General features: G+C 46.2%; 1 protein-coding gene across 1 annotated transcript in view; it reads left to right on the top strand.

Moving 5' to 3' along the window:
• The window catches only part of Ocln (occludin), a 47,258-nt gene that overhangs the window by 22,658 nt on the left and 5,924 nt on the right, over window positions 1-18,676 (top strand). Inside the window, exons 5-6 of the mRNA XM_032898729.1 lie at window positions 13,714-13,862; window positions 17,233-17,448. Of these exons, the coding sequence (XP_032754620.1) occupies window positions 13,714-13,862; window positions 17,233-17,448 (365 nt within the window). The remainder of the gene's footprint in view (window positions 1-13,713; window positions 13,863-17,232; window positions 17,449-18,676) is intronic.

Genomic DNA, 18,676 nt, shown 5'->3' with positions numbered 1-18,676 from the left:
ACTGATATCTGTCCATATACCAAGTGTCTTAGTGACTGTTCTGTTGCTTTGAAGAGATGCCATGACCAAGGCAGCTCTTACAGAAGAAAGCATTTAACTGGGGGCTTCCTTATAGTTTCTAAGGGTTAACCCGTTATCATCATGGTGGGGAGCATGGTGGCACACATGGCACTGGGACAGTATCTGAGAGCTACATCGTGATCCAGAGAGGTCCAAAGACTGGGCCTGGTGTAGGCTTTTGAAGCCTCAAAGCCCCAGTGACCCGTTTATTCCAACTGGGCCACACCCAGTCCAACAAGGCCACACCTACTAATCCTGTCAAACAATTCTACTTCTTGTTGACTAAGCATCGAAATATATGAGCCTATGTGGGCCTTTCTTTTCTTTTCTTTTTTTTTTTTTTTGGTTCTTTTTTTTTTGGAGCTGGGGACTGAACCCAGGGCCTTGCGCTTCCTAGGCAAGTGCTCTACCACTGAGCTAAATCCCCAACCCCTATGTGGGCCTTTCTTATAAAAACCGCCATACTCAGAGTAGGTATAAAATTTAGTTGGGTGGTGGTGACTCACACTTTTGAGACATTTTGAGGCAGAGGCAAGTGAATCTCTGTGCTTGAGGCCAGCTCGATCTACAAAGCGAGTTCCAGGACATGCAGAGCCACACAGAGAAACCCTGTCCTGAAAACACAAAAATTAAAACAAAAAACTGTATGCTTGATGAGTTTTTATACATGAGTACGTGTCTCACAACAATCACAGAGAATGTCTGTCTTTACTTAGAGGGTTCCTTGAGTTTGCCTTCCCTGTGCCTCCTAGTCAGTCTGTCGAGGATGCGGCTCTTGTGTCTGTCAGGCCTCCTTGGAGAGATTCATTTGGATCGTTGCGTCTTTCACCTTGATACTTTGTTATTTGTGGAGTATGTGTTTGGTGAGAAAAAGTTTCCAGCCTGACTGCTTTTAGGAAGCCTTTGCTTGGATTAAAACAAAAAGATCATTTAGGAAGATTATTCCTTGCTACCTTGGTATCTTTATGGTTTTTTGATACATGGTCTTTCTACTGATACATGGTCTTTCTACATAGTCCTAGCTGTCCTGGAACTTACTGTGTAGACCATACCATCCTTGAACCCACAGAGATCCACCTGCCTCTGCCTCCAGAGTGCTGGGATTAAAGGCTATCACGCCTGGCCTCTCCCATTTTTTGTTTCCTTAAGGTCTCCCAGTTTCTTATGGCCTCTTTTGTTTCATCATTTTACCTTATTTGTTTGTTTATCTGTGTGTATGTGTAGTGTGCCATGAGTGGGGAGGCCAAAAGTCAAATTTTCACCATCTATTCTCTCCTTCCCGCGGGTTGTAGGGATTGAACTCAGGTTGTCAGGCTTGTTAGCAAGCTTCCTTACCTGCTGAACCATCATCTTGCCAGCCCTGGTTTAATTTGTAATTTTTTCCCTCCAGATAGGGTCTTGTTATCTAGCTGAGGTTGGCTTTGAACTCTTCATGTATCCCAGGCTGGCCTTTAACTTTCTTAGTACACCTGCCTCAACCTTCCAAGTAGCAAGGATTGCAGGTATATGCCCCACCATATTTGTCTTATTTTGTAAGGCCCCCTCCCACCAGCTGCCTTATCGGGACTTTCTGCCTTCCTCTCGCCCATTTTACATTATCTTGGTGAATCTTCCTTACCTTCACAGTTGCCTGCTTGGTGTGATTATGCCACAGTTTGCTGATGGATAAACTTTCCATTTAGAATTGCATACAGAGATAAGAATTAAAACAACAACAACAAAAACCTAGCCATGTGGTGGATACACGCCTTTATTCCCAGCACTTGGGAAGCAGAGGCAGGCAGATCTCTGGGCTGGAGACCAGCCTGGTCTACAAAATGAGTTCTAGGACAGCCGTAACGAGACTCTGTCTCAACCTCAACCATTCCACCACCACCACCACCAAAAAAAAAAAAAAAAAAGAATTTAAAGACCCTGCTTTGTATTTCTTGTGTACATGTCTTCAGCTATCTAGGGTGGATTCTCCACTGTACCATTAGTCAGCTAAAGGGTATGCACATGGAGCCATTAGAAACTGAGGAATGCAAATTTATATAGCATCACCACTTGTGCATTGTGCAACTGTTAACAGCATATGGGATTTCCACACACTTTTTTTCTTTTCTAATTTTTAGTTAATCATTTAAAGGTTAAAATATGAATTGCATTAATTCCCGCCTTTCCCTTTTCTCTCTCCAGTCCTTCCTATATATCCCCATCCCACCCATTTGCAGGAAGCATTCTTTTTGTGGATAGCCATTAACCCAAACCTGGTCCTATTTTTGGCAGTTAGGTTTTTTTTTGTTGTTGTTAATTTTTGATATTTTAAGTACTGGTCTTTGTGACAATTTGCAAGACATTCTTAGTATAAAAAATAATGAAATTTTGGCAGGCACGGTGGCACATACCTTTTTGGGGATCCTAGCACTTGGGAGGCAGAGGCACCATGATCTGTGAGTTGGAGTCTAAACTGGTCTACATTAGTGAGTTCCAGGACAGCCAGGGCTACATACTGAGACCCTGTCTCTAAAAAACAAAACCAAACAAACCTCTGTGTGTGTGTGTGTGTGTGTGTGTGTGTGTGTGTGTGTGTGTGTGTGTGTGTGTGTGTGTGTGTGTGTGTGTGTGTGTGTGTGTGTGTTGCCTGTAGTTTTAAAAATTGCTACCATCTTTGCCCAGGAGCTGCTGTGCTACAAGCCCCTCCTGGCTTTCCTTTTTGTTCCACTGGGCTTAGCTGACACCAGCCCTAAACTGGCTTCCTTTTTACCTGCCTTTGCTCTGGGAGGGGTCGAGCTACCAGCTTCCACCGGAGACTCTTGAATCCGAGGATAAAAGACACACAGAAAGTTTGTTACTTTGTAACTTGCCTAGTAGGCACAATTGGCGGTCGCAGATAACTCCTGCCTGCAAAGGGATGCTCTTACCAATGTGTTATCTCCGCTTCTCCTTCAGCCCTAAACCAGTGGCTTGTTTCACTTGGCCCCTGTCAAACATCCTTGGCTACCCACCAGCCCATAACGGAGGCTGCAGGCCCTAGCTACTTTCCCAATGACTGTGCAAGGAGTCTCTTTACGCTTGATCAGTGCCAGCATTTGTCTCTTAAGCAACTTGCCTTTCATTTGCCTTGGTTTTAAAAGCTTTGCATAACCGCTTAACTGATTACATTTGAAATCGCTTATTTTCCAACACCTTTTTCTGTTCTGGACATTATCAGCCTGTCAAATTTGTGAGTTTCATCTAAAAACATTTTGTGATTAAGCAGGTTTGTCTATTTTATGATCTTATCACTTAAATAGCATGGCTTAGCTTTCTTTTGGATTGTTCTGTCTTTCTTTCCTGCCATTCTCTTGAAGCTTACTGTGTTACTGTTAACATGTTACATTTTCTAGATTCTCATGGTCTCTCTCCTTTGACTTCTGTGTTTGGTTAAAGTCTTTGCTTTGAAGTATGAGTGACAGAGCGCTCAGATTTTATGCTCTTAGATTCTCCCATCTATTTCTTTGTGGTTTCTGTCCTGTCTTCTTGCTGTGCTCCGTAAGGTTGGGACCCACTACATGCTAGACAAGCACCGTACACCAACGCAGTCTTTAGCCTGTGAAACTCACTTTCAATTACAGTATGAAATAAGTTCTAACTTAACTTCCCCCCATGTGACCATGCATTGACACCAAACTTGTATCTCCTAAAAGCCACCTTTATTTGGTAAAGGTTGACTTCTTCTGTTCTTTCCTTTTTTTTTCTTTTCTTTTCTTTTTTTTCGGAGCTGGGGACCGAACCCAGGGCCTTGCGCTTGCTAGGCAAGCACTCTACCACTGAGCTAAATCCCCAACCCCCCTGTTCTTTCCTTTTATGAACACATTTTGACCAGAGCAATTATGTAAAAGGCCAACAAGTCATTTTCTCATGGTGAGTTTGCAAAGTGTTAGAGATCGGAGAGGAAGATTGGTGTTGATTCCGAATTTTATCTGCAGACGGCATTTTCATTCATAAAAATTGGATCACAGAGTCTGCCGCAAAGCTTGGCTTGAACCTGAGTATTTCAAGCTCTGGGGCCTCCTTGGGTTAGTTTTGTTTCTAACTGGGACTTAAGACACACACAAGTAGATTAACAGGATCTTGGCTTATTACATTGTTATCTTTGGTACACGCATAACATTTCTTGTTACATTTGTTTCATAACATTTATGAACACATTTTTCCAGCCAACATTTCACCTAAAAACATTTTTTAGCTTCATAGAAAGTGTTGGATGGAGGGTGTAGCTCAGTGGTAGAGAGCATTTGCCTTACATGTGCAAGGCCCTGGGATCAATTCCTGTGGCCGGGGGCGGGGCGGAGGTGTGGGGTGGAGAGGGAGAGAATATGGGGCTCTCCTTATAAATATTGTCTTATAACTTGCCTTTTAGGTTCCACATTAGGCTAATGAGACTCATCTACATTGTTGCATATAACTACAGGCAACAATCTGATCATTTGTATTCCAAAATTTCCTGAGAGTTCATCTCGTTCCTCTGACGGGCCGTTGAATGGCGTTGGTAGACTGGCGCTGTGTAGCTCAGTTGTAGAGTGTGCCCGCTGTGCTGGAGGTCCTGGGTGTGATCAGTAGCATTACCGTAAAGCAAAACAAAAACACAATTGCTATTTTTATGAACCTGTAAAAAAACCTTTTAGATTCTCTGTGAGTCTCACATCACGCACCCTAGTCCTACTCATCGCTGTGTTCCCTCAGATCTGCCCTCACCCTTGCAACCTCCCCTCCAAAATAAAACACAAACAACAACAAAAAACCAAGGCATAGACAACATCTCATCCTAGAGGCTGTGGTGTGTCACAGTGTATCCCACTCTGTCCACACATCTTCACTTGCAGCTGTCCGTTGCAATGAGTCATTGGTCTGGCTTGAGATCTCCGGCTTCTGTGACACCATCATATTGGATCCTCATTGTCGCCCTGTGTCGTGGAGATCCTGTAGCTTTGCAATAATAGCAGGACTGGTCCTTTCACACATCCCAACTGTTGGCAGATGACATAGATTTGGGGGTGGGCCAGTTCAGAGGCCTGGATCTCAGCCTGCTCTCAAGTCCTCAGGGCGGGGTCACCTGCACCCACTCCTCCAGAGCCAGCTCTGCTGTAGTTGAGGTGCAGGGTCCACTCTCCCAAGTGCTGCAGCAGTGATGAACCTACACCTCACCTGCTCTCATGACCCCAGAGTTGGCTCTCTTGACTGCCTCAGGGGGCAAGGGGCAAGGGGGCAGAGGGGTGGCAGGGCCAGTTCTCCCACACTCCGGGAGCTCACCTGTGCCCCCTCCAACAGGGCTGGCTCTGCTGTGCTGTACAGATGAGGTACAGGTCTGCTCTACTAAGTGTTCCAGCTCGCAAAGTCCAGGGCCAGCTCACCTGTCCTCATGACCCCAGGACCAGTTCTCCCGGCTGCTGCAGGTGGCAAGGGGTGGGGCAGCACTTCTGCCCCTGTGCCACCCCATTGCAAATAAGTGGCCAGGTCCGCTTCCCACACTTACACTCTCAGAGTTTGCTCACCCACATCTGCCACGAAGGCCGGCTCCACAGTGCTGCCTGGTTGAGGCCAGGGCCCACTCTCCTAAGTAATGCCATAGGTGAGAGATGTGGTCGGCTGGCTGGAGCGCCATATTCAGTGAGGAAGTGGGGGGCAGTTCTGCATAGCCCCAGGACAGCCTCATGGGCCCAGCGGCTGTCCCAGTGGGGGACATCCATGTGGACATCTATACTGACCCCTGCTGCTGTGTAGCTAGCGTGTCAATCATGGCCCTCAGCAGCTGCTCAGGGCTGGGACCTCACTGTGGCCCGAGGTGGCAGAGCGGACCACTGACAGTAGGCTGCTCTGCTCTACCCTCACGTCTCCAGCCCCATCTCTCTTTATAATGCTCAAGCCACTCCTCGTCTCTTTCCCTCTTGACTACTGCATACTGGCATGCTGTGGTGGCTCCTGCTGCAGGCTGGCCGTGTGCTGGTGGGTCCCTGGGTAACATCCTTCATCCATACTGGGTGGCATGGCATAGATGCAGGGGACACCCACCCCTGTCCTCTGTCCTCCCACGTCCCTCCCCCTGCCCCCCCAGGCAGCAGTAGGGAAAGCTGACCCCTGAGGCCATGAGAGTAGGTGACCTGGCCCAATCAGGTGTCTACAGCCTGCCTGTGCTGTGCACTGAGGGAAGATGTGTGGTGGCGTGGTCATCCTTAGGTCTGTGTCTGTCTTCTTCCTCCCATGCTGCGTTACCCGGATTTGATTGGGTTTTTATGAGTCCTCGACATAAGACAGCTTTGGTCGCCAAGCCAGGCATCAAGCTAGGATGAACCAAGGTCTGCCATCGTCTCTGCCTCTGACTGAGATAAAAGCATGACCACCAACAGGGTGTCTTTGCCCATTGCTGGGGGCGGGGGGTGGGGGCGGGTAGGTGGGAGGTGGAGGTGGGGGTGGGGGTGGGGATGAGATAGGAACTTCTTTGGCTCACTGACACTCCTGGGGTGAAGAGTCTGTGAGCATACCTCTTCATAAACTAAGGCCAAATTGTTTCCCAAAGCTTGCCCACTTATTATCTCAGCCACGACTCTTGATACTGTTAACTTTTTACTGTCTGTCGCTCAGCCTAGACAAGCATCAATGTTATCTTTGTTTATACAGGTTTTCTGGTCATCGGCCTAATGTATTTTCTTTCTACCTTGAACTTTTAACAGTTGTCCAGGGAGCAAAAACCCAGGCAGCGTCCCTGGTATCTTGTAAGAGTTTTGATGAGGGCAAAGGACGACTTTTGTGAGGCGTGAGCTAATCTAAGCCCTGCTTGGTGTCTGTGTATCATGCTTAAGTGACTAAGCATCTGGATAGGACAAGCCAAGGTGCGCCGGTCCCGTCGACGTAAGGATGTGCTCCTTCTCTGTGCACCAGTGTCTTGAGTGCACGATGGAGGTGCGTGATTCTCAGTGGAAGCCACAGCGGGAGGCTGGGTCAGTGTGGGAGTGCACACAGGCATACAAGCCAGAAAACCAGGCTTTAGTAAGTCTGTATCATCAAGAGGCAAAGCTGACCCTTTCTTGTAGGCCTCAGTTGATAGATAAATGGACTAGCGTGACTCTTAGGCTCCCATTTCTACCATTCTTTAAGTGTAATGTTGCCTTTTCTACTTTTTGTTTGTTTGTTTCTTGACACAGAGTTTCTCTATATAGCCCTGGCTGTTGGTTGTCCTGGAACTCATTCTGTAGACTAGGCTAGCCTAAAATTCACAGAGATTCCCTGTTTCTGTCTCCAGAGTGCTGGGATTAAAGGCGTGTACTACCGCCAGCCCGGACGCTGATATTTTTAACCCACGAGTTTGGTTGGAGACAGCACCTGGATGTGTGTGAAATCTCTGGCCAGCAGATTAACAGGTTTGCGTGTCAGTTCCTCTGGGCAGTTATTTTGTCTGCCTCTCAAGGCTAGTGTGAGATGTGGCTGACTGAAAATATACCTCTCACTTTAGGGAAGAAAAACAGCTGACTACACAGGAAAGAATTTTGATGTCCTAGTTAAGGTGACAGAAACAACATGAATTTGCTTGGGTTAAAAAAAAAAAAAAGACTATTTAAAATGTTTTGGGTGGCCACACATGAAACCTTAGAAAAGAGTTGAAACAACTTAGCCTCAGAGAAACTCAGTGTGAGGTTGTGGTATCAGTGACAACTAAAATTTGAGACTTTCTGAAGGTCCTTAGGACTTGCATGCTAACCTTGACTTCTTCCTGGCTGGGCAGGCCTCACTCCATCTTGGGAAGAAGGGCAGAAAGCAGACACTTGGAGTACTTGAGGTTTTCTTCCCCTTCTTACAAGGTCGTAGGTAGCCCCTAGCTAAGGATGAACCTTTGATCTTCCTGTTTCTACTCCCCAAGTGCTGGCATAGACTGTATTACCACACTTAGCTTGAATATTTTATACTGATGCTTCTCAAACTGGCTGGAAAGGGACCCTGTCTGTGCTGGATTGGGTCAGATGCCCTCCTTGCACTCACTATGGCTACTTGGTATAGCGTTTGTGGGGAGTGAGGAGAGGGTTTCTAGGGGAAGGTGCTGAGTAGGCAGGATTACTATACATGCGCTACTCAATCGGCTGTCACTTCCCCCTTGTTTTTATGTCTGGAGTCATCTGACTAGGTGTAAGTTCAGAGTATAATTTGAGCAGCTTACAGTGAGTTTCTGAGTAGGTTGGAATGTATTTGCTGGCTTCTCTTATGGAGGCTTCCCTGTTCCCTGGTTCCCTTTCTGCCGAATGAAACAAGACTTGAAACGGAGCAAGCACTATGCTTTGAGGAGTTGAGAATAACCCATTCATCTGTGATTCCACAAAGACAAACTAACTCGTGCTAATAACTTTTCCATCAGAATCCCCTTACCAAGCCTGTAGTTTCTATGTAACTGTAGAAAAATGCATATCCACTTTCTCTAAATAAATACAAGGCTGGCTTTGGGAAAGTTTACACCTCTATGGTAAATATTTAAAAGTTGATTGTGAACATGTGCTACCATGCATGGCCTTGAGATCAGTTTTTATTACTACATTATCTGATCAATTGGCAATTAAAATTCAGAGCTCGAGTTTCAGGTCCTCCTGGTGTAGTTAGAGAATCTGAGATGTGTCTGTTATTCCCATGAAGGAGGATGAAGATCTGAGGGGCAGACAGACTTCGGAGACAAGATGGCGGCTTGGAGTGATCCATGACTTGGATTGTTTACTCAGACTCTTTCCAGTGACTTGGCTTTGAACTTTGTAACTTAATTTTAACAGGAAAATTAAAGGAGAAAACAAGCAGACAAACAAACAAAGTAGCTATGAAGGTATAGAGTCAGGATTTGTGCAGGACCTTTTTACTTGTGACCATCCCAGGATAGAGTTTGGTGTCCTTGACTTCAGATGAAGTTTTTAATATAATAGGTTAGACGTCTGTAAACAGGGAAAGTCAGAATTCCATCCATAGTTAGGCTGGTGAAATTGAAGGCCAACCTATATAATCTTTTTTTTTTTTTTTTTTCTCGGAGTTGGGGACCGAACCCAGGGCCTTGCTCTCGCTAGGCAAGCGCTCTTCCGCTGAGCTAAATCCCCAACCCCCAACCTATATAATCTTAACCAATGATTTTTTTGTTTTTAAGAGACCAGTTTTATAGGAATATATTTGATAGCCAACGAGCTGTGCATATGCACCAATGTTCCTTGATTTTATATGGCGGTTATGTCTTGATAAAATCTACAGCCAATACACTTCAGTTAGAATGGTATCTATAGTGTCTGCAGCTTGGATAAGGGCATACAAGATGTAAGGGTGTAAGTGCCCCATCTCAGTGTGACTGACTCCTATCAACCCTGCTTCAGCCTTACAGTGAAAACATGTTTTCCTTGAGGCCTCCCACGTCGTCATCTCCGTCATCTCTGCAGCATGCAGATGCCCACAGTGGGAGAGGAGTGAGCATGGATAGGCTGGAGTGGTCAGGCAATCTTGGCCGTCAGCATTTGACAACTGATGGGATTCGGGTAGCTCTTCTCCCTCCCCAGTACGGACATTCTTGTTGTCGTGTGCCGTGGGAAAGGTTGTCTGTGGTCTCTGATAGAACAGGAAGTAGCAGAAGTAACAGCTGCCTAGCTGACTGTCTGAACCATCCAGGAGGAGGAGTACGGTAGGCCCTGACTGTTTGAGGTCCACTGTGAGTGGAGAGAGGCTGGAGGACACAAACAAGCAAGCATCCATACAAACAGCCTGCTTTAGAGAGGGCTGTGGGAAGAGGGAGAGTTCGTGATAGAGCTGGAGAGTGCTATTGGTGGTTCTCTGAAAGCCGCAGTTCCTAGATTTCTAGCACCAAGAGTTAATGTTTCTGAAGTCAGCCATGTGGATAGGTGTAATGATCTGAATGGCCATGGCTGTCTGCAGCCCAGGGCATTCTGTCCCACATCAGTGGCTCTCTTCCATGGCTGCTATCAGGATCCCCTGGAGGCAGCATTAGAGTAGTTTACTCTGCCCGTGCCCTGGTTTCTGACTTAGTGGGTTTGGATTGGGGTCGAGCAAATGGTGTGGATGTGCTGTTCTGGGGAGCATGATGTGAGAACCCCTGTTCTCTAAAATCTAGCCACAGCCGTTGTACTGCAGACCTGCTTAGCCTCTGAGTAAACGTCGGCCATGACACGCCATACCCAAGTGAACTGAAGGGCACTGAAGGGCATTAGGAAACTGAAGGGTCTTTGGGACAGCGGGTGTTGTTAGGGATATTTCTGGCCTTTTAGAGGAACCATAGCCTGAAATACCTGTGTACTGAAAGTCCAGCCTTCCCTGGGATTTCTGTTTCTGCAAGAAACCACAGACTAGATAACCGATAAAGTGCGAGTGAGGCTCTCTGTCTCTCCTGCTCCCAGAACTCTTACTATCTCCCGACTGGCTTCCAAACCTCTGACAGAGTTTGTCTTTGTTGATACACAGTTTCTCTGGGGAGCATGCAGCTGGTGCTGCCGTGCTACTATTGAGCAATTTCAACCAATCAGTTGTTCCAGCTTGGTCTATGACCTCGTCATTTGTAGGATTGCTCCACATGGAAACAGTTCTAACAACCTGAAGCGTTTTTAAAAAAAAAAAAAAAAGGATTGGGATAGTGGTGGCAATCCCTTTAATCCAAGCACTCTGCAGGCAGAGGCAGGCGGATCCCTCTGAGTTTGAAGCCAGCTTGGTCTACAAAGTGAGTTCCAGGACAAACTGGGGTACACAGAGAAACCCTGTGTTGAAAAATCAAAACCAAAACCAGTCCCTCCCCCCCCCCAAAAAAAAACCAACACAAAACGAAAAAACAAAACCAAAAAAGGAACTTTTGAGAAGATGTTTTGAGCTTTTGTCAGGGTTGAACATCTGCAGGTATAAAAATACCAGGAAACAGGAAGAACGAGTTGGAGCACTCAGTGTTGAGAACTTGTGCAAGGATCATAGCTCATGAAGGTGGGTTGGGCAGGCTGTAAAATGGAGATAGCACGTTGAGATTAGCCCGCTTCTCTCTGTGCACGGCTTTTTCTCTGCTTTACTTACCGAGCAGGCAAAGGCCCTTCCAGTGGGGAATTCTCAGCATCACTCGTGACTGAATTTAGTGTCAATTGCTGCTCTTACGAAGTTAGACAAGTAGAGGTTTTATGTTGTATCTCAGAGTGTGGTGAGTTTAAGGCAAGGAGAATGGTTTTCTTTGTTTTGGGGATACGTGATGTGCCTAGACATAGTGCACACCTCAAGAAGCTGGGGTAGAATTGGGAGAAACAGCTTGTGAGAGGGACAAGGCTCAGCTTCTACACCAACCATTTCTTCTTCTATTTGACTTTGGGCAGATTGATTTAATTTCCTCATCAGAAAATACTGATAATCCTGCCTCCCTGGGTAGAAACAGGATTAGACTGCCTGGCACGTGACAGACACTCATCGAGCGACATTCCCTTTCCTTCTTAGCGGTGGGTGACTTCTGTCACACTGCTAGACTGGCTGGCTGTGGGTCCACCTGATTGCGTGCACGTGAACTTGTAATGGAGGCAGAGCAGAGAGGAAGTGGAGAATGCTGTCATCGAAGATTTTTGTTTTGTTTCTCGTGTTTTACTTTGAGGCAAGGTTTCTCTTTGTAGCTCTGGTTGCCCCGGGACTCAGATGCTCCTGACTCTGCCTCCCAAGTGCTGGGATTAAAGGAATTTGCCACTGTGCCCCCCCATTCCAGTTTTTTTTTTTTTTTTAATTAGAATGTGTGCCTTATTTTCCAACCCCCCTTTTTTTTTTGTTTCCTGTGGTTCCCCCCAAATGATTCTCTTCTTTAAACCTGTTTGTATGAGATATGTTTTTCCTTCCTTCCTTCCTTCCTTCCTTCCTCTTCCTCTTTTCCTTCCTTTCTTTCTTTTTCCGGAGCTGGGGACCGAACCCAGGGCCTTGCGCTTTCTGGGCAAGCGCTCTACCACTGAGCTAAATCCCCAACCCCAAGATATGTTTTTAAGATAAACTTTCGAATTTGACCTCAGGTGAGACTGAGGCATGTCTGGGTTGGCTGGACTCCACTGCGTGGATTTCCACTTCCTTTCTCTATCAGTTCTTTTCCATGCTTGCAGACGCCGGAATAGAGGTTCAGTCAGCCAAGGGTTTACCAGAGGCTGCACCAAGTTGCAAGCCCAACATGTGGCCCTGGGGATGATGGCTGTTAGAGCTTTCCTTCTCCCAACACAGATCTTAATTTGTGTTTTCGCTTTACATTCTTTTGCCTCCAGTTTCCCAGGAAGTCTTCTTTCTATTACATTTATTTGTGTTTATGTGTGTGTGTGTGTGTGTGTGTGTGTGTGTGTGTGTGTGTGTTGAGGGGTGCACCTGTGCCGTAGCATGTGTGTAGTAACTCAGAGGACACCTGTGGGACCTAGCTCTCTCCTTCCACCATGTAGGTCCCAGGGACTGAGTTCAGGTTGTCGTTTCTTTCGCAAGCTGAGCCATCTTGAAGGTCAAGCTCTGGCCTTCTGCCTACGCAGACACTGGCCTGGCTTTGGCGAGCAGGGGTTCCCACATTACCATTTTTTATTAGGTCTAGGTCCTTGGGAAGGTTATCCAGGGCCCGGAGCCACAGCTTCCTCATTTCTGAGAGAGGTGTGTGTCAGGGCTGTGCCTAGGAAGTGAGTTGTCAGGTAAGCATCGTTAGCAGCCAGTCCTTTTTGGTAGCTTGTGAACAGTCCGTGATCTCCAGAAGGTAGAGAAAGTGAGCAGCCATTGCTGCGAGTGAGTGAGTGAGGGGATGCTCTGGCTGGAGGTTTGTAGGGATAGAGAGGTGGGGAGGCTTGTACCTCATCCTGCAGGGATTTGAGTGAACCCTAGGAGGTGGCCCGCACTTGAACTAAGAGTCCAAAGAAGGATTAGCAGACAAAGAAAGGGGGAAGGGCATTCCAGGCGGTAAGGAGCCAGAAGGACTAGGGCTCTGGTAAAGTTTCCGCTGGAGGGGAAAGGAAGGGGAGTGGATCCAGGAGAAATGCAAAACAGGCTTTTAAGAAAAGGAAGTCTTTTATAGTTCTGATGAGATCTCTAGGCTAAGAACCGGCCTTTGACCTGGCAATGGATTTGCCTGAGAGGGTGTTGTGTTCTGCTGTAAGGAATTCAGTGGAAGCCAAGAATGGCTCCCACCCTGGCCCGGCCCCCTGTGGTGGAATCTAAGAACACTCCCTGGAAACCCACCTGCTGGCTTGGCTGTGGCCCTGAATTCCGCTTTTAGAGGGAAATGATCCAGCCTCTCTCTAACCCTGAATATGAAACAATCAAAAACATCAACGTGCTCTCATAGCAGAGAACATAAGGTGGAAGCCTCATGCATAGTAAGGACATACCATGAATAGATGTACAGTGAGGACACACCATTTATAGCTGCAGATAATAATTGCAAGAGTATAGAGTAGCAGAATCATCTAGTTACAAGCTGCAAGTTCCGGGTGGGGGAGCTCAATTGAATCTAAGGAATTTACTTGTATCCAGTATAGTAGGAGGGTTTTTTGTTTTGTCTTGTTTTGTTTTTGTTTTTGTTCTTTTACTGCATTCAGAAGACTACTTCTCCCAGGTTTGAAATATAACATTTACCCCCTTTCAATTGTGAGTAAGGAATGACAATGTCTCCTTGGTTGATTTTCTTTTTTACTTTTTAAGGTTAAAAATGTGTCTGCAGGCACACAAGACATGCCTCCACCCCCATCTGACTATGCGGAAAGAGTCGACAGTCCGATGGCCTACTCCTCCAACGGCAAAGTGAATGGCAAGAGATCCTACCCAGACTCTTTGTATAAGTCACCGCCTCTGTAAGTAGCACCTTAATTTGATAAGGTTTGTCTGAATATGAATATTGGCCTAGCGTTTTGTGCTATCCTCCCTTACTTACCCTTGTTAGTCAGAAGGCTGGGAAGTGACAGTGCCGTTGTCCTTTAAGATTTAATCTCTTTAAAAATTCAAAGTCTTTCTCTCTCTCTCTCTCTCTCTCTCTCTCTCTCTCTCTAAGATTTATTTATTATATATATGAACACTGTAGCTGTTTTCATGCACACCAGAAGAGGGCATCAGATCTCATTACAGATGGTTGTGAGCCACCATGTGGTTGCTGGGAATTGAACTCAGGACCTCTGGAACAGCAGTCAGTGCTCTTCACCGCTGAACTATCTTTCCCGTTCCCCAAAGTCTCTTTTGAAACCTAAAATCTGTTTAAAAATCCAGTCTTTCAACTGTGGGCTCCTGTAAAATAAACAATGAATTAAATACTTTAAAGAAGGAAATACCAGGACATAATCACGCTCAGATCAAAGCAGTATACAATATCTGGGATTCACTCATGGTTTTCTGGACTCCTCCAAAGGGCTTGAGTCACTTCTCCAGCTCTGGCCTCTGCAGTACACAGAGCTCGTCTTAAGCTCAGGCAGGATCCACACCACAGCTGCTGCTGGGGTCCTCCCATGGTACCAGCATCTCCAAACTACTGAGGTCTTCTGTTGTAATTGGGCTGCACTTTCACCAATAGCCTGTCATGGACTCTCTTCATGGTGTCAAGCCTCAGTTTCTCTGCATGACCCCTTCAGTCCCTGACCTTTAACTGGCGCTGAGGCTGCACCTTTACCAACGACCCCTCCTGGCCTCTCACAGTGCCAAGCCTCAGCTGCTCTCCGTGACCCTTTCTTTCATGCTTTCAAAATGAGTACAGCCTGGGTGACTCTTACACTAGCAAGTTCCACTCCCAGTGTGAGGCACAGCCTTGGCCACCTCTGGAACACAGCCTCCGAGTGCTGACTCTCAGGGAGCATTTCCCGGAAGATTTCACCCTGGTGATGCTGCTCTTCTCCTCTCTAATTTCTTAGCTTCAGCTAACCAGCATCGTTTATCCCAGTAAAACAAAGGTTTTACTTTAGCGGTTCTGGTATTTTTGTTAGTCACAGCTGAGTCTTAATCCCCAGCTCACCAGAACTATAGAGTCTTCACACAAATGACCCAAATCTTTTCATTCCTCTGAAACTTTACAAGCCAGTTCTCCATTGTCTGCACTGTCTTAATCCTCAGAGCTCCAATAGAACAGCTCACTGAGCTCTCAAACACTCAGTGACTTTCCTAGCCCCAAGTTCTAAAGTCCTTCCCTTATCCTCCACAAACAACCTGGTCAGGTTGTTACAGCAACACCCCACTATCCTGGAATCACCTTGTCTTCAGGTTACTGTCGCTGTGATGAAACACTAGGAGCAAAGCAAGTTGGAGGAAAGGCACGGTTTGTTTTGCTCACAGTTCCCGTGTAACAGTTGGAAGCAGTGAGGGCAGGAAGCTGCAGGCAGAACTGATGCAGAGGCCCTCAAATAGGCCACACCATAGTCAAAATATGAAGCTGGCATGGTAGTGCATAGCTACTGTACTAGCCCTCAGGGGTATGGAGGCAGTGGGATCAAGAGTTCAAGGTTATCTTCAGCTATGCTGTGAATTTGAGGCCTGGGATCCGTGACAACCTTGCCTCAACAACAGGCAAACCCCTTCCAAACAAAGAATGATGACAACGTTTTGTTTTGCTGTCTGAAAACCAAAGCCCCAGGGTCAGTCAGAGCTTAAGTGTGGTTAGATTGCTCAGCTGAGGGTCTGACAATAGTGAGGACCAAGTGGCACTGGAAGACAGTAAGCCCGAGGTAGAACTTTGCTTCTGGATTCTGTAACTTGGAAGCAGTAGGAAGGGGAGAAAAGCTTCAGTTACTTTTAGTAGTTTGCTTTGAGCAGAAAGACTGATAACTTAGAATGTCTCCGCCTTTCGTCATTTATTTCTGTTCTTTACTGTTTACAGAGCAAAAATAAACTGCTTCTGTTACTCAGAAATAGCGTGTGCCTGTCTCAACCCTTTCTGTTTCTGCGTTGGGTTTTGTTTTCCTGCTCAGTGGCAGGAACATTGTATGCAATTTAATGTCTGATGCAACGTGAAATAATTACCTTAGAAACATAACAAGTGTTCTGGTAAACCTCCTGTTGATTCTACATGGCTTTAAGTTCATCACAGAAAGAGTTAAAAGAATACTTAATAGGGCTGGAGAGATGGCTCAGCGGTTAAGAGCACTGACTGCTCTTCCAGAGGTCCTGAGTTCAAATCCCAGCAACCACATGGTGGCTCACAGCCATCTGTAATGTAACCTGATGCCCTCTTCTGGTGTGTCTGAAGACAGCTACAGTGTACTCACATACATTAAATAAATAAATCTTAAAAAAAAAAAAAAAAGAATATTTAATAAACTCCGTCCTTTGGGGGTGGGTGTTTAGATAGGGTCTCTCTGTGTAGCCTACCCAAGATGACACAACGAATTTCTTGCTTTAACCTCTTGAATTCTGGGATGACAGGCATTTGTTACTACTTCAAAACCAGGAAGCCTTTTAGCTTAAATTTTGTAACTTTTCAAACTTTCATCTGGAAAGGATAATCTATATAGGTAACATAAAAATACTGTTGCTGGACTGGAGAGATGGCTCAGTGGTTAAGAGCACTGACTGCTCTTCTAGAGGTTCTGAGTTCAAATCCCAGCAACCACATGGTGGCTCACAACCATCTGTAATGGGATCTGATGCCTTCTTCTGTTGTGTCTGAAGACAGCTACAGTGTACTTATATATAATAAATAAATAAATCTTTAAAAAATATACTGTTGCAAAGAGCCTGTCTTTATTGGATAAGCTGCATCTTTGTTGACGTGCGCACATGCAAACACACACACACACACACACACACACACACACACACACACACACACACTTTCTTGGGGACTGGAAGAACCTGTAGGAAAGAATTGTGCTCATTATTTTCCTAACAAGTCTTTTGTTGAGTAAGTCCCTGGCACAGGGCAAATAAACACCTCTTATAGCTTAGTCTGGACTTCCTGAAAGGAAGTGTGAGATCCATTTTACTTCGAGGTTTAAACATCGACCCCCCTCCCCCAATCAGATCTTTAAAGTTGCTTGTGTGTTTGAAACCAAATGCAGGAATCCTCGAGTCTGCTCAAGGAGGCATATTAACTCGGATGAGCGCCCTCGACGGGGGGTGGGGGGGGTGGGGGGGGTGGGGGTGTGTGGGGGGGTGGGGGATGTCTTGCTCCCTTTTTGTTGCAGGGTGGTGGCAGAGTCAAAGTATACTCGTTCTCTGAGCAGTGGCCTCCTGTGTTTTCACTAGGGTGCCAGAAGTAGCCCAGGAGATTCCTCTGACCTTGTCCGTGGATGACTTCAGGCAGCCTCGGTACAGCAGCAATGATAACCTAGAAACACCTTCTAAAAGGACTCCCACGAAGGGGAAAGCAGGGAAGGTGAAGAGGACAGACCCAGACCACTATGAAACCGACTACACGACAGGTGGCGAGTCCTGCGATGAGCTGGAGGAGGACTGGGTCAGGTAAGGCCCTTCTCTTCCGGAGCCCCTTAGCAGTCTGGTTATCACCCTGGTGACAGGCCAGGTTTGGGGTTGTTGGCTTGGAAACTGGGGTCATGGTGTCATCTCATTTTTCCCCTTCAGGTCCCGAGACAGTGTGGAGGGTTGTGTTTTCCTTTGGTGCCCTTTTATAAAACAGAAGTGCAGGGCTCTGTTTGGATGTAACCATGTCTGTCTCTCTCACACCCTTCTCCCTGTGGTGGCTCTTCTGCCAAGAGACACTCAAGAAAGGCTTTCTGAGAAATAAAACATGAGTGTAGAGGAATTGTGTTGGACTGATTATAAAATTTCCGAATACTGGTGTGTGTGTGTGTGAGTTCTCTTCATTTCCTCCTCCTCCTCCTCTTCCTTCTCTCTCTCTCTCTTTCATATTCTTTCTCTCTGTCTCTCTGTCTCTATCTGTCTGTCTGACTGTCTGTCTCTCTCTCTCTCTCTGTCTCTTCGTCACTCTCTGGCCTTGAACTGAGAGATCCGCCATCCTCTGCCTCCCAAGTGCTGGCTGGTACTAAAGGTGTATACCACTATCCAGCTCATCAAACATTTTTGCAGCATGAATGGTGGCTTATAAACCATGCTTTCTCAAGTTAGGAGATGTGGGTGGGGCATGGATAAATAGCTTGGCATGCTTTACTTATGAATTTTCTTTTGTTTGAGACAGTATTTCTCTGTGTAGCCCTGGCTATCTTGGACTAGCTCTGTAGACAGGCTGGCCCTGATTAAAGCGTGCACCAGCACCACTGATATATGAGTCTTACACCTTGTTTTCTTTACCCACAAGAGTCTTTTTGGCCTGGTCAGTTCATCTATCTGTGAGATATTTGTCTAACTTGTATGATGGAACATTTACCTGAATACTGAGAAACCTCAAGGTTTTTGTTTTCCTTTCAATCAAAAAATAGAGTTTTCCTCTCTGTAAAATGAAGACACTTTATTGACTTTTCGAGCTAAAATTTAAGTCCCATGTTTTGCGGAGCTTCATCATCCTTTGACATAGCTTCAAGAATCTTCCCAGTGGGCATTTGGATGTGTCAGCTTCATATGCAGGGAATAGGTGGCACGTTCAGACAGACGAGTCCAGACTGTTTATTACATTTTCTTTATTGGGGTGTGGCACTGTGTATGTGCATGTGTGTGCTCGAGCCCATGCTTGTATGCATCTGTGTGAGAGCGTGCGTGGGCTGTCAGAGGACAG

This window comes from Rattus rattus, chromosome 3 (assembly GCF_011064425.1).
Source record: "Rattus rattus isolate New Zealand chromosome 3, Rrattus_CSIRO_v1, whole genome shotgun sequence".
Lineage (NCBI taxonomy): Eukaryota > Metazoa > Chordata > Mammalia > Rodentia > Muridae > Rattus > Rattus rattus.
The sequence above is the reverse complement of the archived record's forward strand: the minus strand, read 5'-3'. Positions and strand labels throughout refer to the sequence as shown.